General features: G+C 48.2%; 7 protein-coding genes across 7 annotated transcripts; 5 read left to right on the top strand and 2 right to left on the bottom strand.

Moving 5' to 3' along the window:
* Positions 1 to 1,011: 1,011 nt before the first annotated feature.
* GGS22DRAFT_198780 (uncharacterized protein) lies at positions 1,012 to 6,067 on the bottom strand. Its single transcript, XM_047966177.1, has 5 exons — positions 5,646 to 6,067; positions 5,484 to 5,587; positions 4,431 to 5,421; positions 3,091 to 4,379; positions 1,012 to 3,037 (listed from the first exon to the last, which is right to left on the bottom strand). The coding sequence occupies exons 1-5, from the start codon at positions 5,938 to 5,940 to the stop codon at positions 1,259 to 1,261; spliced, it is 4,458 nt and encodes a 1,485-aa protein (XP_047821366.1). The 5' UTR covers positions 5,941 to 6,067; the 3' UTR covers positions 1,012 to 1,258.
* Positions 6,068 to 6,496: 429 nt separating this feature from the next.
* GGS22DRAFT_198774 (uncharacterized protein) lies at positions 6,497 to 8,525 on the top strand. The gene has a single exon (XM_047966176.1). It carries the CDS (start codon positions 6,504 to 6,506, stop codon positions 8,508 to 8,510), a length of 2,007 nt encoding a protein of 668 aa, XP_047821365.1. The 5' UTR covers positions 6,497 to 6,503; the 3' UTR covers positions 8,511 to 8,525.
* Positions 8,526 to 10,018: 1,493 nt separating this feature from the next.
* Positions 10,019 to 11,358, top strand: GGS22DRAFT_157400 (uncharacterized protein). The gene has a single exon (XM_047960497.1). The coding sequence runs from the start codon at positions 10,255 to 10,257 to the stop codon at positions 10,927 to 10,929; it is 675 nt and encodes a 224-aa protein (XP_047821364.1). The 5' UTR covers positions 10,019 to 10,254; the 3' UTR covers positions 10,930 to 11,358.
* GGS22DRAFT_110790 (DUF1770-domain-containing protein) lies at positions 11,317 to 12,233 on the top strand. Its single transcript, XM_047957941.1, has 2 exons — positions 11,317 to 11,810; positions 11,884 to 12,233. The coding sequence occupies exons 1-2, from the start codon at positions 11,418 to 11,420 to the stop codon at positions 12,112 to 12,114; spliced, it is 624 nt and encodes a 207-aa protein (XP_047821363.1). The 5' UTR covers positions 11,317 to 11,417; the 3' UTR covers positions 12,115 to 12,233.
* Positions 12,234 to 12,814: 581 nt separating this feature from the next.
* On the bottom strand, positions 12,815 to 15,388 carry GGS22DRAFT_110808 (uncharacterized protein). Its single transcript, XM_047957942.1, has 4 exons — positions 14,866 to 15,388; positions 14,612 to 14,781; positions 14,413 to 14,542; positions 12,815 to 14,324 (listed from the first exon to the last, which is right to left on the bottom strand). Exons 1-4 carry the CDS (start codon positions 15,097 to 15,099, stop codon positions 12,957 to 12,959), a joined length of 1,902 nt encoding a protein of 633 aa, XP_047821362.1. The 5' UTR covers positions 15,100 to 15,388; the 3' UTR covers positions 12,815 to 12,956.
* A 2,175-nt stretch (positions 15,389 to 17,563) lies between these two features.
* On the top strand, positions 17,564 to 19,712 carry GGS22DRAFT_110767 (eukaryotic peptide chain release factor subunit 1-like protein). The gene is made up of 5 exons (XM_047957940.1): positions 17,564 to 17,877; positions 18,000 to 18,084; positions 18,174 to 18,223; positions 18,287 to 19,426; positions 19,581 to 19,712. The coding sequence occupies exons 1-4, from the start codon at positions 17,842 to 17,844 to the stop codon at positions 19,421 to 19,423; spliced, it is 1,308 nt and encodes a 435-aa protein (XP_047821361.1). The 5' UTR covers positions 17,564 to 17,841; the 3' UTR covers positions 19,424 to 19,426; positions 19,581 to 19,712.
* An 837-nt stretch (positions 19,713 to 20,549) lies between these two features.
* On the top strand, positions 20,550 to 22,417 carry GGS22DRAFT_198764 (PDT-domain-containing protein). Its single transcript, XM_047966175.1, has 3 exons — positions 20,550 to 20,936; positions 21,038 to 21,098; positions 21,235 to 22,417. Exons 1-3 carry the CDS (start codon positions 20,829 to 20,831, stop codon positions 22,206 to 22,208), a joined length of 1,143 nt encoding a protein of 380 aa, XP_047821360.1. The 5' UTR covers positions 20,550 to 20,828; the 3' UTR covers positions 22,209 to 22,417.
* Positions 22,418 to 22,441: the final 24 nt, after the last annotated feature.

Raw genomic sequence — 22,441 nt, 5'->3', positions numbered from 1 at the left:
CAGTAAGAAAAATTGATTTATTGAACAAACGTCTTGACTATTTGCATGTGCTCGTAAATAACTTAGGCTGTGTTAATGTGTAGATGGCTTTAGCTATAAAAATACCTTCGGGGAGATGTAGGCCTTTCGCTCTCTATTATTCCATCTAAGTAGATGACAGCCAATCTTTAAATGATATATTGGGTTACCACTCGCCCCCAAATCAACCCCATCCGCGTAATAAAGCACTCTGAGTACAAAGTACTCATTCGTGTCATCTTCATATCCGCTTCTACGTAAGACACCCAGCGCCCGTACGTGTCAATATGATATATACTGCATCCCCTTTATGCTTTGTGACTTGTACATGAGATTAATATAACCATTGCCACATTTATCAAGACATTATTTTTTTTCTGGAACCGAAATATAGATGATACGTCTAACAAAGAAACCAATTTCTATCGTAGTGACATGTCGTTTTGAGTATAGAATGTTTGGGATGAAAAGTAGAGAATGGATTTTGGCTTCTCGGGTTGATTGATTGATTGAGGGACGGCCGTCTCTCGCCTCTTGCCTATACGATATGGGATAGAAACTCGCGGGAATGGCTAGTCGTCTATCCTTTTCTTTTTCCATGTTGTCACTACATACTTACTTCCTGCTATATCACCAACAGTTATTCATACGAAGGCTCTGTTCAAAAATTCGAAACGTCGGCTACGTCCCGCGCCCAGTGCGTGATGAGGTGAGCAATTACTGTATTTTATACTGCAGTGTGAAACCTGATAGCGATCTATCCGCCATCATTCAAGCCCCCCTCGGGATCTTAGCCACTGATGAAACATGGATGGCACACGGTAAGAGAAGGTTCCAATTTACACGGCTTCGTGCCATCACCCGCAACGCCTAGCTCAAATTTTCGACCCAGACCTTCATAACATCTACACCAACGTCAAGTATTCCATCTATAGGTACTAATAGATTACAACTCACAACCACGAATAAAGAGATTTAAATAACCGTAAAAAAGTTCATTAGACGAAAGCACGAAACCCGTGCCTTGCTCTACTCGACGATGTATGTATGTAGACTACCTACTCAACAACCACAACCACTACCTATATACTTGTGTAACTCTCCCGCATCCGCACCCTCATCCGAAACGCCCATCGCCATGATAGATAAAAATCCCGCAACTGAAATACCCACTCAACCCATCCCGCTTCCAACCCCTCATTACCAGGCACATACATACCCACTCTAGCTCATCCACCCATCACGCAGCAGAAGCCGGAGCCACGAACCCCAACTTCCCAAACAGCGTATCCATCGCAACCCACTGGCGGCCGCACTTATCGAGGTACTTATCCACCACGCCCTTAACCGTCGTAAACCTAATCCGGTTATGTTCCGCCAGCGCATTAACCCTCGCCTTCTCCTCCGCGTCTAGACTTCCTCCGTTCCCTTTCCCGCCGAGACCGGTGGTTCCGGAGGCGGCTTTGGCGCGGGCCTTGTCGACGTCGAAGAGGGAGGCGAAGTAGACGAGTTGGTTGTACATGTCGCGCTCGCCGTACTCGTAGCGCATGTGCCCGAGGCAGCCTGATGCGAGGCCGTTCGGCCCGAGACACCGTGTGCCGTACACGGACATCTGCCGCGTGCGGTTGCCGCAGGATGAGTCGTCGCAGACGAGCCAGCCTTCGTAGTACCTTGCCGTTGATGTACGGATTGCGTGCTCTACTTGTGCTACGATGCTGAGGTTGGGGATTGGTGCTGAGCATGAAGGGCATGTTATCCCTTGGGGCGTGATGCGGGTTTCTAGTTGTTCCAGGGATAGGAGACCTTCGAAGGGGGCTGAGGCTTTGCATTTGCGGCAGCGCAGTGACAGGCGCGCGCAGTCGCGGAAGCGGATCTCGTCGGGGATTTGTGATTCTAGAGGGTGGATCTCGAGATCGGTGGAACTCGACTGGTTGAAAGATGAATTGTTCGCATAGCGGCGCACGTCGAGGCCGAGTTGTTCAGCGAGCTGTGTGGTAGATGTTCCGGTGATGTTGGCGCATAGACGCTCGACAGGCGGGAAAATCTGCTTGCCGATATACCACTCGATATCTGCCTTAAGGCCGGAGTCGGTCTTCATCACATCTTGTGGTGTGTATGACCGCTTGGCGACGGGTTCTGATGTTGTACTACTATCTCCGGTGACGATGTACGATATGACGTCGCCGCGACGGACATTCTTGCCTCGTGCAATTTCTCGAAGAGCGACCTGGACTTGGGGCATAGAATCTGCGTTTGGATATTCCTTCGGTGCCTTGCCTAGTTGTGTATATATGATGTATTTTTGGACGGGGATTGTGTGTTCTCGCATCTTGCCTGATATCTCGCGCAAATACTCATGTATGCGCTGGACGGAGACCTCGGTCTCATCACCAGATAGGATCTCATTAAGGATGCGAGACGAGATCTCTTTTGATAGGGCACAGTATTCCCTGCGCTTCATATCAAGACCTTTGACCTCCATCTTCTCAACGAACTTGCCACCAGGTACTTCCACAAGGTTGATGGCAGCATACTTCTTCTTGGCTTGTAGCAAGATACGTCGGAAGACGTTATCAATATCGATCTCCAATAGGCGATATCGCTCATTGACGGCCTTTTTGAAATCCTGTCCGACTTTGAGTGCGTCCGCAACCGAGTCTACGTTGGCGTTGATCATGACGGAATCAGTATCACCGTAAATAACTTGGAGAGCTTTCGACTCTGCCAGTTCTTTGGTACTGCGGAGAATCTCACGACCTTTGTAGGTTGTGAGAACGGCAAGGGGTCTGGCGTAGAAACGAGATCTGTCGTATCCCAAGCATCCGTACATAGAATTGGCTGTTAGTTTCAAAGCAAGCTGTTTGATATCCCATGTAGCGAGCTGTTCCGGTGTAGCACTCTTGTCCTTCATGAGCGACTTGACTGCTCGTCGTCGGCTAACGAGGGTGGCGATAAGTCTTGGCAATATGCCTTGGTCTTGCTGCGTCGGAACCTCTGGTACTGAGTCTTCATCATTAGACTGTTTCATGCGTTAGTACAAATATTTCATCAAAAAGTTTCAACTCAACTTACTAATGAGCTGCGCTCAACTGTGGTGAAGCAGATGTTGAACTCCTGAATAATAGAAGGATATAGAGAGTTGAAGTCCATGACAAGCACAAACTTATCATATAGACCCCTTTCCGGCTCAAAGACTAGACCACCTTTATATTTATCCTTCTTTTTGCTTTCCGCAGTATCCTCGTTATTGTCCTCCTCAACCTTGGATCGGCCTTTGAAAAATTGCTTGTCGGGGCAGATATACTTGTTGCGATGGAACTCGTGAAGTAAAATGTACTCGTTTCGTTCAGCTCGAGTGCCGGTCAGCGTTCGAGCCCAAGAGTTTCCTGCCAAGTTTGTCAGGACTTTCGTTAAAGGTAGCATCTGGGTACCCAAGGCCAACGCAGCCACGAAATATGTGTCCGCTTCCATATGTGTTACGTAGTCCATTAGACCCTTCTTTTCTGTCGCCCATGTCTTTAGTGCAACATCATTATCAAAATCTCGTCGGCGAGTATCTCCGCCGAGGTAGATGTTGCACATTTCTGTCAAGCTCCAAGACTGGCACTTGTACATAACAGACTTTCCAGCGTCATTGGCAAGGTCACATAAGAGACGGCCAGCCATGAGCTGACGTTCTGCAAATACATTGCCGCCTGTCTTCCCTATCGAGGTTGGCCATTGGGCTCTGCGTAATCGCCCAAGTCGCGACCATTGAGGGGTCTTTCTCTCGTGTAGTCGATTCACCAGGACGCTGTAATCAACACCTTCGAGTTGATGTCCAAGAATTACATCGGGGTCAGCAAGGTCAACTTGAGCTAAAAAGAAGGACAAGATATCTCCCTCTTGTTTAAATAATTTGGTAAATGCTTTCTTTCGTTCTGAAGCCAGCTTCTCGAAGCCTATCGGGAACGCAGGTCCATTCGGTCTCATTATCGTGAACGTCCTTGAAGAAAGCTTCTCTGCAGGTGTAGTGTCGCTGAGTAAAACATTGTCATAAATACGGGCGCTTATCGCAAGAATCTCTTGTTTGTTGTCTTTTGCGTTGAACGTGGTTCGCAAAGCTAGACTCATGAGCGTGAGAGGGGGTGCGTCCAAGTTATCAGTGTCGCTCATGGAAGATATAGTGTCGGGGTCATGGATGAGGACATCGAGTTTAGCATAAGAAGCATTCTTCAAAGTACTGAAGTCGGCATTTCTTATCTTGAGCCAGCAAGGGCCCATAATGTTCTTCCACAACACAAACTGTTCGAATAATGCAGTGTTGGAACCGAACACGTGAGAAAAGGTCTCTCCTTTGCTCTCTGAGGGGATTTGAGGCTCTAGTCTAAATTAGTATTGAGTGTCAAAATAAGAGAAGAGGGATAACTCACTCGTATAGGGGTATAGAAGCTTTAGATACTGCCCTTCCTTTGGAATGTCAGGGAGCTCGAAAGCATATTTCCTAGTACAAGGCTTTATTTTGTGCATGTCGACTTTCATTTTCGTCATAAACTCATCAACTTCTGCATATACGTCCATCATTTCTACTTCCTCATTCGTATCTTGTCCGCCTTTTTGGCGATACTTGCGAGGCAGAAAGTATAGCTTCCTCAAGATGTTGTCAACTTTGACGAAGCAACTTGCGTAGGAGTTCGTTTTCTTGTTTAGCACCTTACCAAACAAACAAAGCGAGCCATTGACCTCCACGTAGTCTATCCAGAACATGTTGAGACTGCCGTCTTCCTCAATGGCATCCTTGTAGTCCACCTTGCCAACAACTCTGCTGTTGGTAACCGGACTGCTCACAACATTCAGTTTACTTGTGAGATCATTCCATGACGACGAATCAACAGCAGCCTCGTTGGCTTTGACTGGAGACGAGCTGGCGGGAGAAGGGTACGGATCAGGTTTGACTAGCTTCTTGATAGGCCGAGAGGCAGACAAGTTTACACTGCCAGCGTTGACTGCTCCAGCATGAGAAACTTCCATCATCTCTTCATCCTCATCCACAGGCTCGATCTTAACTTGAGCCTTGCGTGCTACGGCTGCCGCCGTGGGAGATGAGGGGGCCGGACCACTTTCGCTCATAAGTATATCAGGAACCGGCAGCGAAAGATCGTCGTCGTCCATGGGCGGGAGGAAGTCATCATCGTCGATAGGAGCAGCTTCTGCTTGCGGTGTCGGTAATACTCGTTCCTCACTAAGCCTTGCTTTCTTGGTGGCTGGTTGGCGACTCTCTCGGACAGGCGACAGAACACGGGCTCTACGTCGTTCAGGAGATCTGTGTCGCTTCGGGGCTCGCGGGATAGGGGTAGGTATGTTTGAATCGATGTCACCAAGTAGATTCGACAGGAATCTTTCATCGTCTTCGGTTTTCACGACCTAACAGTAGAATTAGCCTTGTGAGAATGTGATAGCTTAATAATATGACCATGTATATATACCTTTGGCTTCGGTTGAGCAGCACCTTGGCCTTTCCTAAAGAACTCGCTTATGTCACGATCGTTCGCGTCTCGCTTTGCCTTTTCTTCGTCACGTTTCTTCTTGTCTAGAATATTATAAGTGGGTGTCCCAAGAAGAGAAATTGGGTGGGCTATATATAATACCTGACTTGCGAGGCTTTCCTCCAAGTAACACTTCGTCCTCGCTCTCGGATTCATAAGTATGTACTCGGTCCCAATCTTCTCGACCATCGTCGGCATAACCTTCCCCATTGTCGTCGACGACGAAGTCATCTTGGTTTAGACGATCACGGACAATTTTTTTATATTGGTTTTCGTCAACTTCCTCGTATAGATCTCCTTCGTCTTGGAGCTCATAAGTGTCGTAGGCCTTTTTGCCAGCAGCCCGCAGAGCTTTCAGCTCAGCGAGTTTATTCCGTCTGCTAGCTGCCTTAGACATCTTGATTGGAGAAGATTAAACAACGTTCTGAGTATGGATTACGAAGAATAATTCATATTCAAATTGTTCAAATTGAAAATGAGGGGGGTTGTTTGTGTAGATGTAATTTGTAAGTCAATTGGATTGGTGTCAATTAAACTGGGATCTACTTTTTAGGGGATCTTTCCACTTTAGTGACGCGACGCGCGAGCCATCACTACAAACCCGTGTTTCGCGAATCCCTGTCAGAGTGATATGTACCTAGGTACTTAGTTGTCACGCTAACAAAAGTGGCTGCATTGGATTTGCCATTTTCTCATTGGATGATCTCTTTGAGTGGGTGGATGCTAGAAGGTACGTACCTAACCTAAAAAGACTCAACTTGCGTCACAACTTCAAAAGCAAATCCATTTATCGATAAGGATAGTAGCGCATCTAATTGGTTCTTAGGTTTGCGCATGCGACAGCTTAGAATTAATACTGATGGAAAATTTCCTGCGAATATAGAACATTGAATGCAAACAACACAAACCCTCTTTACATAATTCTCTCAGTTCTCTTATGAACTTGTGAGGCAAGTAAATATGTTTACTTGCAGATCATGTATGAGGAAATCTTTTACTACTCTCATAAATCATACTCTTCGTCTGGAAAACACATTTGCAACTTCGCGCCCACGACCCTACTCGTTTGGGAAACATGCGTCATCCCGTCGGTCCGCAGGGATCGAAAGATTCGATACAGCCTGGGATGAAAAATCAAACACCGAAACAATAACCCTAGATGATCTAGCAGAAGAAGATTCGGAATATACAGAAGACACAGAAAATACACAAAGACCTAGAAGGTTAACACCAGCAGAATGGGCTGCCCGGAAACACTTACAATACTTAAAAGATCCGCTAGATATCGCCAATCAAGTCAGAAAGTCATTGGGCAAGGATAACTTCGAAGAGGCTGTTATAATGACGAGAAAATCTAGTAGAGATACGAAAGTGACTGTCAGTTGGAATCACTTGATCGATTATGAGCTCAAAAGGGATAGAATCCATGCAGCTCTCAAGCTATATAATGAGATGAAAAAACGCGCCCAACTACCGAACGCTCAGACTTATACAATCATCTTCAGAGGCTGCGCTATGTCATCTCATCCAAAGCTAGCCGTCTCAGAGGCACTCAGAATCTACAATATTATGTTAAAAAGTGAGCGCATAAAACCGAACACTATCCATATGAACGCTGTTCTCCAGGTCTGTGCCAGGTCTGAAGATATGGAGGCGATGTTTAGCATTGTGCAGACAGCCAACGAAGGCATCAGGGCGCCCAACAGCCTGACTTACACAACAATTATCAATGCGTTACGACTATCGGTCAGTAAGCCTCTACCTAGGACCAGCATTGTTAGCCAACGACAAGCCGATGAGAGCGAGAAGGAAAAACGGCAAGCGATTCAGCGAGCCAGGGCTGTATGGGAAGAAGTTATATCGAAATGGAGAGCCGGGACCATGGTTATCGATGAAGAATTGGTTTGTGCGATGGGAAGGATCCTGTTGATAGGTACCTATCACGACACCAACTCTATAGGGGCATTGCTGGAGCAAACAATGTTGATCCCACAAGAAGATGGGGTTCCAATTTCTGGGCCGCCCAAAGAGGAAGACAACCCCAACGGTACCGATACCGATTTAAAACGACCTGCCATGATCAGTGGTCGTAGGACTAGGGCTCCCGGAGCTCCTACAACGAGCCATGCGCTCCCGGGAAACAACTCCCTTGCTTTGATTCTTTCCGCTCTCGAGAAAACCGGGTCAACAAGCAAGTCGCACCGTTACTGGGAAATATTCACTAAGAAGCATCATGTCGTTCCTGATCCTAATAACTGGCATTTACTATTCGTAGCTTTGAGACGCGGGAAGAATAGCGGCAAGACAGTTTCGTATTTGCGAGAGATGCCGCCTAGGATGACAGTCCCGAAAACTTTCCGGACGGCTATGAGCACTTGTCTGCGAGACAATCTAAACCGCAACTCTTTCCGCAATGCTACCGATGTGCTAGAGATCATGCAAGAAAAAACGGCAATTCCTGACATGCAGACTATGCGCATATACCTACGGGTGGCTTACGCCAACAAGCGGTACCACTTAGATCAGTCAAAGGGTGACCCGAAGGCCGGTATGATTGCATGGGGCCAACAGATTGCTGAGGCTTTGGAAAATCTTTGGAGACCATATATAGCAGTTTCGAGGGAGTTTGCAAACAACGGACCGGAGGCGAATGTGAAACGAGAGCTTGTTGCACTTTCGCGGAAGATGATTGCTGCCGCCGACAGGATAATATCTACCGAGATAGTAACTTCGGAAACCGCGGAACAGCTGAAATCGAAGCGAAATAACCTCAACAGGATCGTTGTCCACCATTTCGAACAAATGGCTGAAATCGACCCCAACTTCAAAAAGGAAGACATCGACAATGAAGAGGATGAAGCAGATGACGAAGAGGACTTCAACTATTATTCACCCGAATTTCGAGAGAAACGAGATGTAAAGAGACGTGGACTAGATGGACGAAAACAACTCCGAGTTCGTGGCTGATTGAATGCTCTGTACAATATCAATATAAGTGATACATAAGGCTTGAAATACCCATCAAATCAATATATCAAGAACATATATAATTCTTCTCAATTGACCTCTGAATATAGCGACAGAAGAGTGATTGATTCACGTTGTGATTTCTTATAAAAACGTGTACACTTTATATTTAGAAGCTGTCTACTTATACTAGGTATATATATGTACTAGAGGTTGGCACCTACCTAGTCAAACAAGAATCATGGCAGGAAAGGCCCAGTCGATAGATGTGCACAGCTGTCACTGCCATCTAAAAATATCTAGTAGAATACATCCTATAAGAGGAAACCACTCCTAAAAGCTAAAAAGAGCAGAGGGTAGTTACAAGGTCATTAACAACGTGGAACTTACAGTGTGTGTTTTTCTCGCTATCCAACTTGTGAATCATCTTCCTTCGATTTATCTTCGTCTCACTTGTTGATATTCATTCTGGAAGCCATTGGTATGTCGCTATACATTCTTGGACACCCAGAAACTACCAACTCATGCTTGGAAGCTTAGTTTCTATTATTACTTGCTTTCCCAGTTGCTATTTACATATAGTCTCGTTCTTTCTTGGTATCCAATATTCCTAATTACCAGCTGTAACTCATCTTATGGCTGGTCTTCGAGAAAGAATGGGAAATCATGCTACTCCTTCTCCTGGGGCAAATGGTTTAGGTATGGGGTTGTTCGCGGACCCGACGAGTTCGATGTCGATGAGTGATCGCCACGGATTAATGGAAGAAATGAGAAACAGTCGGAACTCCCTACGACAACGCTTTGTGCAGAGTCTCAACCGTAAACGATCGTTTCCAACATGGCAGTCACCGCAGCCACTGAAATGTAGCACGATCATCGACAATGATCATGAGCAACGGCCTTCCTTGATCCGAAAGAGCATCAGCTCTCTCTCATCGTCTCTAAGAGACCGCTTCTCTCTAGATTCTTCCATCGAAGATGAGAACCGACCTTCTGTCGTACGGAAGAGTTTCGGCTCCATGTCGTCTTCACTCAGGGGCCTCCGTACTTCTTTGGGCTCCCGGCCATCCCAAGACGAAGAACATGACGCGGAAAGACTTCCATATTGCGATTTCTCGAGAAGCGTTGGAAGGTATGCAGGCGGTAAATCAAATCGTTCAAATTTCCGTGGCCTTGGACAATTGTCTGACGCATCATCTGGTGGTAACTCCATCCCTCGTCTTCCCCGTCTTGACGAGATGATCTCAAAGGCAAGAGCTGGGAGGGTCTCCTCCGACATCCAATCTCCAAACTCACTGTTTAGTATGAGTATATTCGATGCTCTTGACCGCCCAATTGCCACAGACTATCCAGGTCAGTGAGCCTTTCATTCATCCCGTTATTTGGTTAATCAGGCGTTTCATTTTGCCTCGAACTAGATATATACACCTCTTTTTTATTCATATAAAATCCCGCAGCTGTCATCATGCTAATTATAGGAGAAGATAATATTATGACGGAGCATACCGAGCCGATAAGTGAACAATTATCTCCCATTATAGGGCGATTTCCGATCCGGCTCAAGTGTCCCAATCCAACATTATCCAAAAGAATAGCTAGATCAAAGGCCGAACAACGTATTCAACCAAAAGCTTCAAGTGATGACTCGGGTTATTCAAGTGGCTCCGACAAAAGCAAAGACAATACAAGCAACAAGCCTGGGGCATCAAAGGTTCCCGTAGCCTGGCTTGATTATATTTTAGAGATGACGGTTGATACACGAGAGGGTGTTAGACAGGTTCCTATACCAACCGAAACGGAAGAAGAAAGGTACCAGCGTCTAAGCAAGAAGGTATATGTCTTTGTCCCTGATGAGACCGACCACGCCAAACCATGGCCGAAGAAAACTTACCCCGATCTAAAATCGGCTCTTGTGGCTATCTGTACCCGCTACAAGCCATTTTACGCCCCATTCGCTGCGTACACGAACCTGACCCGTACCATTCAGCTCTTCCCGGCGGATTTTAGACTACCGAGAAATACCGCTCTCATTCCGGGCAGCATCATGTTCACCATGCAGGAGGCGTTAGATAACTGGGAGTCTACGCTGTTTTGTCGTAGCTTATCTGTCGTGGAGGAAGAAACAGAGGACCAGGGGACATTGGAACTCACTTTTGACACGGTGGCGGACTCCGGATCCGAGGAAACTATTGAAATTTCCCCGTCCCTCTCATGCAACTTTAGCACCGAGGACTCAGACGACATGATCGATTGCAGTATACTAGAGCCGGACTCGGATTCGCCCATTATTGTCGAGGCCAACCCGTTGAAGTATCCAGACCCGGAAATGGACGACTCGCAGATGTCATGGACGGACCAGTCGATGTCGACGGAGGATTACGATATGACCATGGCCTCGCGGATGGGGCTCATTGGCTAAGTGGCGAGAAAGAGGCTGGCTGCTTTCACGGGTTGGTACATTAGTGTGTCTCAGAGGTGCTGTTTCTATTGGTGGGCGACTTGTTGGAATTAGTTGACTTTCGTTTAATATTGGCGGTGGGCTGAGTCAAGATGCCGTGTATAGGAAGGTTAGGTAGAGAATAGAAAGCATCATTGAAATATGCCAGGCTAAGTGAAATATTGCTAAACTAAAACATTATAACTTCGGATTTTTTTAAAAAAAATTTCTTGAAAAAACACTATGGGATATTGAAAGGGGACAATTCCAGAAGTTTAAAGGGGGGGCACTGTTCAGTACAATACAGCTATGTGCCCCCACATCCCGGATAAGCGATTACCACAACCCGGACCGGGATAGCTTATCAGTTGCCCGCCACCTGCACGGAAACGTCATTTCTCAACCTACCACAGCTCAGACACAGCACACAGACCCAAATCCGATATCTGCCACCACCACCAACCTTGGCCATGGCGGACAGCATCCCAACCCAGATCGCAGAAACAATCCAAACAGCGCACATCCAACGCGCACCCTCCCCGCGCCACGACCTCAACCCCTCGTCCTCGATGTCGGAACGGACGCCTGTGCGCTTGGCCCGACAGACGCACGCTCACTCGCACTCGCGCTCGCATAGACGGAGGTATGGGTCGATTGATGGGTTGGACGATGATATAGATTACGGCGACGAGGAGGAGGAAGAGGAGGATGATGAGGATATCCCGATTAGTGTCCTGAGGCCCCGGCCGAGAACGCGCAGTTTTCCCCCGATGCCGGATTTGAGGTTCGAGCAGAGCTATTTGCATAGTATTTCGAAGGCGGAGAGTTGGTGGCGGGTTGGCTGGATTACGGTGCGGGATCAGGTTTGTTGTTCTCCCTTCTCTCTCATTCTATATATGTTGGTTCGGGGACTAATAAACGAGGAATTTGATTCAGATGATGATGCCGTTCGCGCAAGGCGTCCTGTATAACCTCGCGATCTGCGGCTGGCACCACTGGAACAAGAACGCGCGCATCAGCGGGAACTCGACCGGTGCGCGCTTGCGCCGCTGGTGGTACGGCGTTAATAAGTGGCCTTTACCCCCCGCGGCGGGGAAATCGTCACAGCGGCTGGGGCAGAGGCAGTTGACGCAGTTTCAGACTATACAGGAGAAGGTGAGGTGGTGAACCCCTTTTCCACAACACAAATGAAGAAAGAAAGAAAGAAAAATGAATATATACCCCCCGTTCTGTTGTTTCGTTTGGGAAGAGAGAGAACGTGTGTTTATATGAATGTGTGTGTTTTCTTCCAGCCCTGCTCGTTTTCGTTCGATGCCGTCGTCCGGTTCCTCGAGAGGTATGAGAGGGAGGCGGCGAGGATATGTCGGGGGTGGGCGAGTGGGTGGAAGGGTATTGGCACTGGGACTAGTTACCTAAGAGATTAAGGGGGGAGAGCACGCATACACAGGCATACACCACGTTACAGTTACCGTCTTGAAAACTCGGGGAATGGGGAATGGTAGAGGGGGGCAATACGGGTTGAAATTGGACTTTGAAAAGGCTACGTGCCCTATTTGGTTCTATCTGTACTATTATAGCAGCACAACCCAAGTCCATCCATCTGTTTAGATCGTTGCAGCAGCAGCACGTTGCCATGCGAAGGTGACTGACTGGCTAGTAAGTGTATACGTAGGATATGTACATGGATCCATTCCTCACCCGTCCATCCATCCATCCATCCATCCATTTATCTAGCTAGGTGATCACATGTTTCCTCACACAACCACCAACTACTCCTACTACCTACTACCAGCCCTCCCTAGAATCCGAGACACCCGCGTCCTTCGTCCGTTCCGCACCAAAAGCTAAGAACAACGCGATCCTTCTCGCAACCGTAGGTATCGATTTCCACCCCCTCACATGCTAGGCTGTGGGATTAGGACTCCCCCTCTCACAGGCAAGGAAAATCATGGGTGTCCTGCGTCTCTGTCTCGAGACTTTGTATAGGTGTATGTTATTAAGAACCCCGTTCACTCTCCCGCCCCGACATCGACGTGCTTCGGCAGCGTCTGCTGGACCTTATCCGGGCTTTCCCTAAAAGCCAAGGACGTCGACTGCAGAGCGTTCAGCGCGGGCGTCGTGGGGCGGTGGCTGGGGCGGTCGTTGGTCGCGGCGGTAGAGGACGGTTTCTCCTGCTTTCGAGTCGTGGCGACTGAGATGACTTCCTCGCTCTTCTCTTCGGGGGTGGGTTCTTTTTTGGCGGTACTGCTCTCCGCCGCTGAAGATGACTTGCTCTTAGAATCGTCTTTCTTGTTGCTGTAACGGTAGTCGTCGAGGTTGAACGCGGATCCGTTGGCGTCGCCCGAATTGCGCTTTTTCTGCGGCAGCTTGAGTTTGACCATCATGCTGCTCTTGCTATTCGCGTCGTCTAGGTCGTCGTCGACCATCTCCTCGTCTTCATCGTAGTCATCCTCTTCTTCTTCCTCTTCGTCATCATCTGGCTGATGAGCGTCCTCTTCGTCGTCGCCGAGCTCGGGTTCGCTATCATCGTCTTCTTCTTGGGAATCATAGTCCTCCATATCGTCGTCCATCGATTTGTATCCCTGGCCCTTCTTCGATGAGGGCGCCCAACCGTTCGTACCGTGGTTCACGGCCGCCGATCGTCGGGGTCGGCCGGAGGGTCCGACGGATGATTCCTTGGACTCGGTCGTTCCGTTCGCGCCGTGGCTCGTCGTCGGGCTGACGGTGACGATGTTGCTAGATGCGTCTACCGTCATGCGCGACGGAGCTTTGATCTGTCGTCCGCTCGCGGTGACCACAGGTCCAGCTGGCTCGGCGGGTGTGGGATTGCGCGTGTTACGGCTCGATCGACGAAACCCGGTGGAATCGGAGAGGAAGTCCTCGTCGTCCGAGTACGTGTACTTCATCCTCTTGCCTCGCGTCCGTCCCTCGTACATGCTGAAGCCGGGCTCGGGGCGCTTGAACTGCTCCTTGCGCATGAGGCGGTACTCGCGACGCTTGCGCTTCTCCTCGGTGGCCTCGAAGCGCGGGACGGCTGCTAGCATCTTATGCGCGAGCTTCTTTGCCTTAGGGCCACCGTCGGAGTTCTGCAGCTTGTCGGCTAGGACCTTGAGCTCGTCGATATCGCCTGCTACGCTCCACCATGTTCGGTTGAACCCCTGAGGGTTGCTCTCGCGGTATACTCGAAAATGGGTATCGTCTAGACCCTCGATTAGGTAGTAACGGCGTTTATCGCTGTCAGAACCCCATGGTTGTACGGAGAGGGGCTGGTTGAGGTCGTCTTCGTGGCGGCCGGCTTTGTAGGATTTGTTGATTATGCCCTTGATTACTTCGGAGGAGGATAGGGTCCACACGATGAGTGTTCGTAGTAATTTAAGCTATAATAGGAATTGAATTAGCATTAATTACTTCTTTTCTAAGTTTTTGTATATATAGATTTAATTGGGGAGGTGTTGTTAGACGTACGCGTTCGGTGGGATCCATGGTGGTGAAGCTCTTGCCACCCGACAGAGGACTCTGATCCTCCCAATCTCGCGCCCATTGGTTTTTATGCGTATGAATGGCATCTTCTAGCGCTCGATTATAGTGACCGGGTCTGTAAAAAGCAATTGTTAATTTTTTAGGACTTGTAAAAATAGTGTAGGATCGGGGTATTGCGTCATACTTGACATCTTGCTTGCGGTTCAACAACAAGCCCAACACAGCACACAAAAAGTGTTCCATACGCTCGCCGGGAATAGCTTCGGTTACGTCTCGTTCGACTTCTTGGGGGCCAAAGTTGGCAAGGGACTTCGGTAGGGCATCGTTAAATCGTGCACGGAACATTACAATGAACTAGATGCGAATTAGCTGATGGGAAAATGGGAAAACGACGCGACATTTCGCGTTTTTAGGCGCGGATGGGAGGTTATCACGTACCGCCACGTCTGTATTATCGGCTAAGACATATTCGTGTGCTGGAGAAGGGGATCGCTTGCGCGGTGGAGGTGATACCTCCTTCTTAGGTTCGGCGGGCTTAGCACCAGCTGGAAGCTTGTGAAAGAACTTGAGGATTCCCTTTTCGCGCTTAACTTCAATCTCCTCATCAGATTCAGAAGGAGCAGATGATAGCTCGGATATAGACGAGAGTTCGCTAGAATCGTCGTCGGCCATGTTGGTGCTGGTGATATTGGTCGATCTGAAAGTGAAGTTGTTGATGGGGAATTAAATTTAAAAAAGGAAAGGTGGGATGTGGGAAGTTGAGAGTTGTGGAGGTTTGGGAAGAAAGTGAAGGTCCTAAGGTCCAAAGGTCCAATGTTCAGCAGGAAATTCGGGACAACGCTAAAATTCCACTCATATTAGGCTTGAGCCGCACATCAACCAGGGGAGGGAAGGATAAGATTTGATAGGTTCAGGGTTAGTCACTCCTAAGTATGGATGTACTTGTATTGTAAGGAGGAAGCTCGGTCACTGTGGTCACTGGATACTAGGTAGCTTGGTAGGTATCGAGGTAGTAAGTAGTAAGGTAGCTAGCCCTATCCAACCTCCCTTTACATCCCCTTTACATCCCAATGGATACATCCCATTCTCATTCCCGTGGTCCTTACGACCTAGAACTTACCTACATCATCCATCTCCGAAATCGTCATGGCCAAGACCCAACCCTTTGTCACCGTCACCAACGTCACCAATGTCACTTGTCCTAACCTCACCTTCTCATATGTCCATGTCATAATATCATAATACCATAATGCCATATACCATACCATATACCGTATACCATAATCCTTCACCTAGTACCTAACACAACACATCAATCGCTTAGAAGACGAGACCATCACCCCCAGCCTTATCGTCAACGACCCCTTGCATTACCTAACTATCAGTGCCATAACATAACCCCAATGTACCCCAACGACCACCTACATATGGATATGACCTAGTATATGTAGGCAATGTTTGGAGATTGAGGCAGCATCATGACCGGAGTATGGCTGGTGTTGCTGATCCGTTGACAATTGTCCGCCTAGCCCTATCATGTGCTGTCCCGTTTGTCGGTCGGCATACAAATCTGCTTTATCCCCAACAAGAAATGCCCAATTGAGTCGGGAAAGGCCTAATACAACATGCTCCGAAATCATAAACACGACGATCACCACCGTACTATACTATAGGTATAGTAAAAATGATGACCGGGTAATAAGTTGAACGTCACCGAAGTCTGTGCCTTGACTTGTCTCGATTCAATTGTGCATCGTCTTCTGATATTCCGGGTGTACGTATTCGTGACCCCGTGTACCGTGTATTGCCGTTGCATTGCGGTGAGTTGGGTCCAGCCGCTTAGCTCCACCTCGGTTTGGGGCAACTTGGGGCAACGGACACCGTAACCGGCAGAATTTCCAACCCAGTCCCTCCCCGGTCCTGAGGCTATCGTGAGCAACCAAAACCCGTAAAAATTGCTCATTGGCCATGGTGAGCCAATTTTTGGCCGCACAGCTGGGTATTGGTAGAATAGCCGCACTTCCCAAATTGGAACACAACGCTCTTCGAAACAGCCATCTTGGCATATTACCCAGAAGTAATTCAATGCAGATGACTGTTTTCTAAAGGAATATCTTGTTTCTTCGCTGTTGATTTAGCTCATCTTCGTGGTAGTAGTCGTACGGGGAGCCCTAAGCCCGCAGATCCCATGTGATAAAATTACCACCCTGGGGTTTTCTTTTAATCATGACTTCCAAAATTTCCTTTCACACCTGCATTGTTAGTGAGTGGCATATTAAATAACGCATTGGTGGTATTAAAAAATCATCTAGGCAGTTAAGTTGATAACAAAAAACCCTTAGGGCAAATTGTCATAGTTGCATTAGATACTTGCCATACTTTGAGACCATGACTCAGATTCATAGTTGCACAGAAAATCTGTGCCATTCATCTGCTTGTGGAAGAATTATAGAAGATGCAGATTCCTACGTGAGGCGATAGTGGAAAGTTCGTGTAGTAGCCAGGAGCGGTCGCTCAACTGTGTCTCGCTACGATCCCATCGCATCCCCTCGCTCATTCCCACTGGCGATCACATCCACGTCCCAACACGACAACTTTCAGTGCGTCGGAACGCAGCAAACCCAAATAAAACGCTTGATAGGTTGGTCCCCCAATCATTCTGTTAAAGGTTGTAACCATGAGGCTATACCGTACTGTGTCTGACTGGGTAAAGGTAGACACAACATTTTCTTTATCGACACAGAGTGCGTAATCTGGTGTGTATATGGGATTGTTCGTGTTCCATGATGGATGGAGGGGTGTCGTTGACGACCATCCTTGGAAACTGCCGAATAAATTCGATTGACGTGTTGTTTTCAAAAACGAGTGAGCAAGGTTGTGACTCGCTTGGATAGGGAAAGGTCAGTGCGGGCGGAGGAGTCACGGGAAGACGGACAAAAAGGTCAGCCTAGCCGTCCAAAGGCGGTCAAAATTCAATTCGATTAGCGTCTTAACTAAGCCAAGATTCGTAGATGCCTAAGGCAGCTACTAACATGTGTTAGCGTCAACGGTCAGATTAGGTTCTGTTAGGGTGTGGCGTGCCCATGTAGCTGTGGCTTTAATATGGAGAGAAGGTGAAAATGGAGATGTGGTGGCAGGGTGGATGAAGAAGCTAAAAATAGTGGAGTGTAAAACCCTCATTTTCCGCATTCTATGCTTATTTACCTAATGCATTTTTGACGTACTGCGTACAGTACCTCGAAACAAATCCGAGGGCCCGCCCTGGCGTCCGTCTGCGCTTCCTTGTTTCCTTTTCAACCACAAAATTTATCCCCAACTTTTTCTCCTTACTCCATACGATCTTTCCACCGACCTAAGAATTACACCACAAAGGAAAAGACCGTATTTTAGCTCGCTCATTATCCTCAAGCCAAAATGAGTGACGCTCAGGCGACCGAGGCTGAGAAGAACGTAAGTCCAAAATCGTCATAGGCCACTCTACCACGTCGCAATTGCTCCAACGACTTCCCCGCTGCTAGGTGGCCTCTTCACAACGAATATTGTCAAATGTCTAACAATTTTCGCGCTTGCAGATCGAGATATGGAAGGTGAAAAAGCTCATCAAGCGCCTCGAGGCTGCTAGAGGAAATGGCACATCCATGATTTCCTTGATCATCCGTATGCAATTTACCCCTCCCCCGCTTTAAATTCTATATAATAAAAAATGCCAAATTGTTAAATTGTTAAATACTAAAACTTGAAAATAGCTCCTAAAGATCAAATTTCGCGCGCAGCGAAGATGTTGGCTGAAGAATACGTATGTGGCGTCATTTACCCGCTACTTCCAGATTTTCACAAGTAAGCTGACCGTCGATATTAGGGTACTGCTTCGAACATCAAATCTCGAGTCAACCGACAGTCCGTGCTCTCGGCCATCACATCCACCCAACAGCGACTTAAGCTATACAACAAAGTTCCCCCCAATGGCCTTGTCGTGTACTGTGGTGAAATCTTGACCTCGGAAGGAAAAGAGCGAAAGGTCAATATCGACTTCGAGCCCTTTAAGCCCATCAACACCTCTCTGTACCTTTGCGACAACAAATTCCATACCGAAGCCCTAGCCGAACTGCTGGAGTCAGATCAGAAGTTTGGCTTCATTGTCATGGACGGAAACGGTGCCCTTTTCGGTACACTCAGCGGAAACACCCGTGATGTCGTTCACAAGTTCTCTGTCGACTTACCCAAGAAGCATGGTCGTGGTGGTCAGTCTGCTCTTCGTTTTGCCCGTTTACGTGAGGAGAAACGTCACAACTACGTCCGTAAGGTCGCCGAATTGGCCGTTCAGAACTTCATCACCAACGACAAGGTCAACGTTGCTGGTATCATCCTTGCTGGTTCTGCCGATTTCAAGAACGACCTTAACGCCTCTGACATGTTTGACAACCGACTGCAGACCAAGGTCATCAAGGTCGTCGATGTTTCCTATGGTGGTGAGAACGGTTTCAACCAGGCCATCGAGTTATCTTCCGAGACTCTAGGAAATGTCAAGTTCATCCAGGAGAAGAAGCTCATTGGCAAGTACTTTGAAGAGATCAGCCAGGATACCGGCAAGGTCTGCTACGGTATCGAGGATACCCTCAAGGCCCTGGAGCTTGGCGCGGTAGAGACCTTGATCGTCTTCGAGAATCTCGAGATTACTCGATGGGTCCTCAAGGACAGCAATAGCTCTGAGATCATTCTTCATACTACCAAGCAAGATGAGACCGGTGATCGTGCTAAGTTCATGGACAAGGAAACCGGACAAGAGATGGAGGCAGTCTCTCAGGACTCTTTCCTCGAGTGGATTGCGGAGCACTACAAAGATTTCGGAACGAATCTAGAATTCGTATCGGATAGATCGACTGAAGGCAACCAATTCGTGAAGGGATTTGGTGGAGTTGGCGGCATTCTCCGCTACAAGGTGAACTTCGAGCAGCTAGCCGAAGTGGATGACGACGACGACTACTATGACGATTGACAGGTATGAACTCAAAGTTCCCTAGCATAATCTTCAAGTTTCTGTTGGGTAGTCCCTTGGGCGTATCCCAAAAGATGTATGAAAGAGAAAAAAAAATCATATTCCAGTAACATTTCTCTACGCTGTAAAATAGTTGCTGACATCGATGTGTGTATAGTTTGAGGAGTCCCTCGTTAACGACGAGGGGAATGCTCAAGCAGTATCGTCTAAGCAGGAATTTGTCGTGAAAGAATCGGAGCGTCCGCTGCCGCAGCCTCCCGCGCCCACGCCGGCGTCGGTCTCCAGACCTGCGCGAAAACCGACGGCGGCTTCGTTCGCACAGAGGCGTCTGATGAAGTCTGGCCCGGCGAATTCCGAGCACACGGCTGGACAGGTCGCGACACCTAGCCCGCTTCGCTCTATGATGACGGCTTGAGTTGACTTATGGCATGGAAAGGAGGTATGATATCACCAACCGTTATATGCAATCGGGAGAGACTAACGCGAAGGTATACAGATGCTATACCCGGGGGTCTACCAAAAGTCCGGAAGCGTTGGACCTGCCTACATCATAGAGCTTCGTCCTTTGAAGTTGTCAGGGTGATTGATGAAATTTGTCCCGTTCACAAATCCCTTGACACACCAATTTTACTCTGCTTCTTGTGGCTCTGGACAACTATCAACCGGATTTGCGGTGCGTTCGGGAATCAGAGCATTTGAGACACGTATGATTTCGTAGTGGTTCGCCACTCATTACACTCGTTCATGGTTCCTCAGGAACACCTTAGATAGCAATAAAAACACCAGTCGCTCTTTAATGATTTTGGGGTGTTTATAATTGTACATGTGGCCATTCTGTCAGCTTCGTCGAGATACCATCGTGCATCATGTATAGGTGACACTCTTGCCTCACTAACAGTACTTACTACCCAGTAAAGAGGGGGTGATCTTCCTCTAGTGCTTCAGTGGCATCCACCCGCCTATTTTCAAAGTTGGCCAATCACGGCGAGCCGTACCTTAATAGCGTAGGTCCAGTAGCGTCCGTCTTCGGGTCGGCCCCCGGGAAATGCAACGAAAAATCTGAATCGGAGAATTGTAGTTCGTCGGCACGCCCTTTTGCCTTTTTCTCCCCCACCCCCCCTTTTTTCTTTTATCTTTTTTCTCTTTTCTGAAGATGACGAAGGTGTAGGGTTCGGCGTTATTAGCTGGGTTATAAAGTATACTAGCAGACTAGGTACCGTGGACCTACCTGGTAGGTGAGCTAAGGTGAGACAAAGAGAGACTCGGGCTTATATAAACCTTCCGGTTTTTTGTTAATTAGGAGGTTTATGAAGCTTCTTTTATATTTATTATATTCGAATTGCCTTTACTTGGAGTAAAGGGAAGGATAGTGGGAATTATAGGACCCCGGACTTCGGACTTCGGAATGGGGTCACAGCTGCAACCGCAAAATGGCTTAGGCGCTGCGGCGCCGGAAGCAAAGACGAAGCCATCCGTTTGCTTCCTCGGCCCCGTCTCTTCTTATACACACCAGGTACGGCTTGATTCCGGGTCATTGACAGCAAACATATGCATGTTTATACAGCTCTTAAGTGTTATTTAAAGCTAATGGTTGTATATTATTGGGGAGTATAGGCGGCGTTAAACACGTTTCCTGAGGATAAATTCGACTTGATACCCGTTGAGACTATCAAAGGTACTTCATCCTTTTTCTTATGTTTTTATGCTTCTATAAAGGAAGCGAGAATAAATGGTTATATAATGCACCTATAATGTAATCAAACACGATATTTGGGACTTGGGATTATAAGTATATCACTAAACTCTCAAAGACATCTTCGAAACAACCCAATCCGGCCGGACAACCTACGGCGTCGCGCCGTACGAGAACTCGTCCAACGGCTCCGTGGTCTTCACCCTGGACCTCTTCGCCGACCGCGCCGGCGAGTACCCGGACCTATCCGCGTGCGCGGAGATCTACCTCGACGTGCACCATTGTCTGCTCGGACACCCCCCTCCTCCCCCACCCCATTCCCATTCCCATTCCCAGGATGGTGATGATGATGAAGGCAAGGTAGACGAAAAGCATGAGGAGAAGGGGTTCGATTTCTCACACATCAAACGCATATACAGCCACCCGCAGGCCTTCGGCCAATGCACCAAGTTCCTACGCCAGCACCTCCGGGGCATCGAGACCGTAGACGTGAGTTCCACGAGCCGCGCCGCGGAACTCGCGCTCGCGGATGAGAGCGGGGGGAGTGCTGCTGTGTCTAGCGCCGCAGCGGCGAAGGTACTGGGGTTAGGCGTTTTGGCAAGGGATATTGAGGACCGGAAGGATAACACGACGCGGTTTTTTGTGCTGAGACGGGGGGTGGGTGGGGTGGGGGAAGGGGGAGAAGGGTGGGAGGAGAAGGCTTTGGAGAGTGTGTTGAGGAAGAGGAGGAGGGGGGTGGGCAAGAGGAAGAGAGGGGATGGAGAAGATGAAACTGAAGCTAATGCTGAGAGCGAGGGGAAGGTAGATGTGGACGTCTACTCGCAAACTAAATCCCTCGCCTCCTTCACGGTCCCACACAGATCGCCTGGCGCCCTCGCTGACGTGCTCGAGTGCTTCCGGCGCGCGCGCCTTAACCTCACGAGTATCCAGAGTAGACCCAGTCTGGCTGAGCCCTTCCAGTATATTATCTTTGTCGAGTTTGAGGGACACCGGTATCGTGACCCTGAAGGCCGTGTTAGCGACGCGCTGGCCAGTGTCGCTGAGGTTGCGAGGAGCTCGCGGTGGTTGGGGAGTTGGGATAGCATGCGGTAAGGTGATCTGGGGTTGAGTGGAAAGGGGCGTATAGTGGAAGAAAAAAGGTCTTTACACTCAAGCTCTATTTATGGGTTCAGGGGCATTTGGGGTTTCGTAAAATATATGGTACCTTGGCGTAAAAAACGGCTATATTCCATGTTAGTATGGAACGAAGCATTATGAATATAGCATCTATATAAGCATAGCAAATCAAGATTTCAAGTTCCAAAAGTTATCCATCTATGGATGTG

The sequence above is a fragment of the Annulohypoxylon maeteangense genome (genome assembly GCF_022496945.1).
Source record: "Annulohypoxylon maeteangense strain CBS 123835 unplaced genomic scaffold GGS22scaffold_4, whole genome shotgun sequence".
NCBI lineage: Eukaryota > Fungi > Ascomycota > Sordariomycetes > Xylariales > Hypoxylaceae > Annulohypoxylon > Annulohypoxylon maeteangense.
Note: the sequence above shows the minus strand (reverse complement) of the source record. Positions and strands in the feature narration are given on the sequence as shown.

What these genes read in the sequence shown, in the direction of transcription:
- GGS22DRAFT_198780 (XM_047966177.1), bottom strand. Translation starts at nt 5,940, where the DNA reads ATGTCTAAGGCAGCTAGCAGACGGAATAAACTCGCTGAGCTGAAAGCT. An exon ending in CTGCTCAACCGAAGCCAAAG is followed by an intron (nt 5,422 to 5,483) that starts GTATATATACAT and finishes TTCTACTGTTAG; the next exon opens with GTCGTGAAAACCGAAGACGA. An exon ending in GCTTCTATACCCCTATACGA is followed by an intron (nt 4,380 to 4,430) that starts GTGAGTTATCCC and finishes AATTTAGACTAG; the next exon opens with AGCCTCAAATCCCCTCAGAG.
- GGS22DRAFT_198774 (XM_047966176.1), top strand. Translation starts at nt 6,504, where the DNA reads ATGTTTACTTGCAGATCATGTATGAGGAAATCTTTTACTACTCTCATA.
- GGS22DRAFT_157400 (XM_047960497.1), top strand. Translation starts at nt 10,255, where the DNA reads ATGACGGTTGATACACGAGAGGGTGTTAGACAGGTTCCTATACCAACC.
- GGS22DRAFT_110790 (XM_047957941.1), top strand. Translation starts at nt 11,418, where the DNA reads ATGGCGGACAGCATCCCAACCCAGATCGCAGAAACAATCCAAACAGCG. An exon ending in GGATTACGGTGCGGGATCAG is followed by an intron (nt 11,811 to 11,883) that starts GTTTGTTGTTCT and finishes AATTTGATTCAG; the next exon opens with ATGATGATGCCGTTCGCGCA.
- GGS22DRAFT_110808 (XM_047957942.1), bottom strand. Translation starts at nt 15,099, where the DNA reads ATGGCCGACGACGATTCTAGCGAACTCTCGTCTATATCCGAGCTATCA. An exon ending in CCGATAATACAGACGTGGCG is followed by an intron (nt 14,782 to 14,865) that starts GTACGTGATAAC and finishes ATTCGCATCTAG; the next exon opens with TTCATTGTAATGTTCCGTGC. An exon ending in AACCGCAAGCAAGATGTCAA is followed by an intron (nt 14,543 to 14,611) that starts GTATGACGCAAT and finishes TGCTTTTTACAG; the next exon opens with ACCCGGTCACTATAATCGAG.
- GGS22DRAFT_110767 (XM_047957940.1), top strand. Translation starts at nt 17,842, where the DNA reads ATGAGTGACGCTCAGGCGACCGAGGCTGAGAAGAAC. An exon ending in CGACCGAGGCTGAGAAGAAC is followed by an intron (nt 17,878 to 17,999) that starts GTAAGTCCAAAA and finishes TCGCGCTTGCAG; the next exon opens with ATCGAGATATGGAAGGTGAA. An exon ending in AGATGTTGGCTGAAGAATAC is followed by an intron (nt 18,224 to 18,286) that starts GTATGTGGCGTC and finishes CGTCGATATTAG; the next exon opens with GGTACTGCTTCGAACATCAA.
- GGS22DRAFT_198764 (XM_047966175.1), top strand. Translation starts at nt 20,829, where the DNA reads ATGGGGTCACAGCTGCAACCGCAAAATGGCTTAGGCGCTGCGGCGCCG. An exon ending in TCTCTTCTTATACACACCAG is followed by an intron (nt 20,937 to 21,037) that starts GTACGGCTTGAT and finishes TGGGGAGTATAG; the next exon opens with GCGGCGTTAAACACGTTTCC. An exon ending in ACCCGTTGAGACTATCAAAG is followed by an intron (nt 21,099 to 21,234) that starts GTACTTCATCCT and finishes AAACTCTCAAAG; the next exon opens with ACATCTTCGAAACAACCCAA.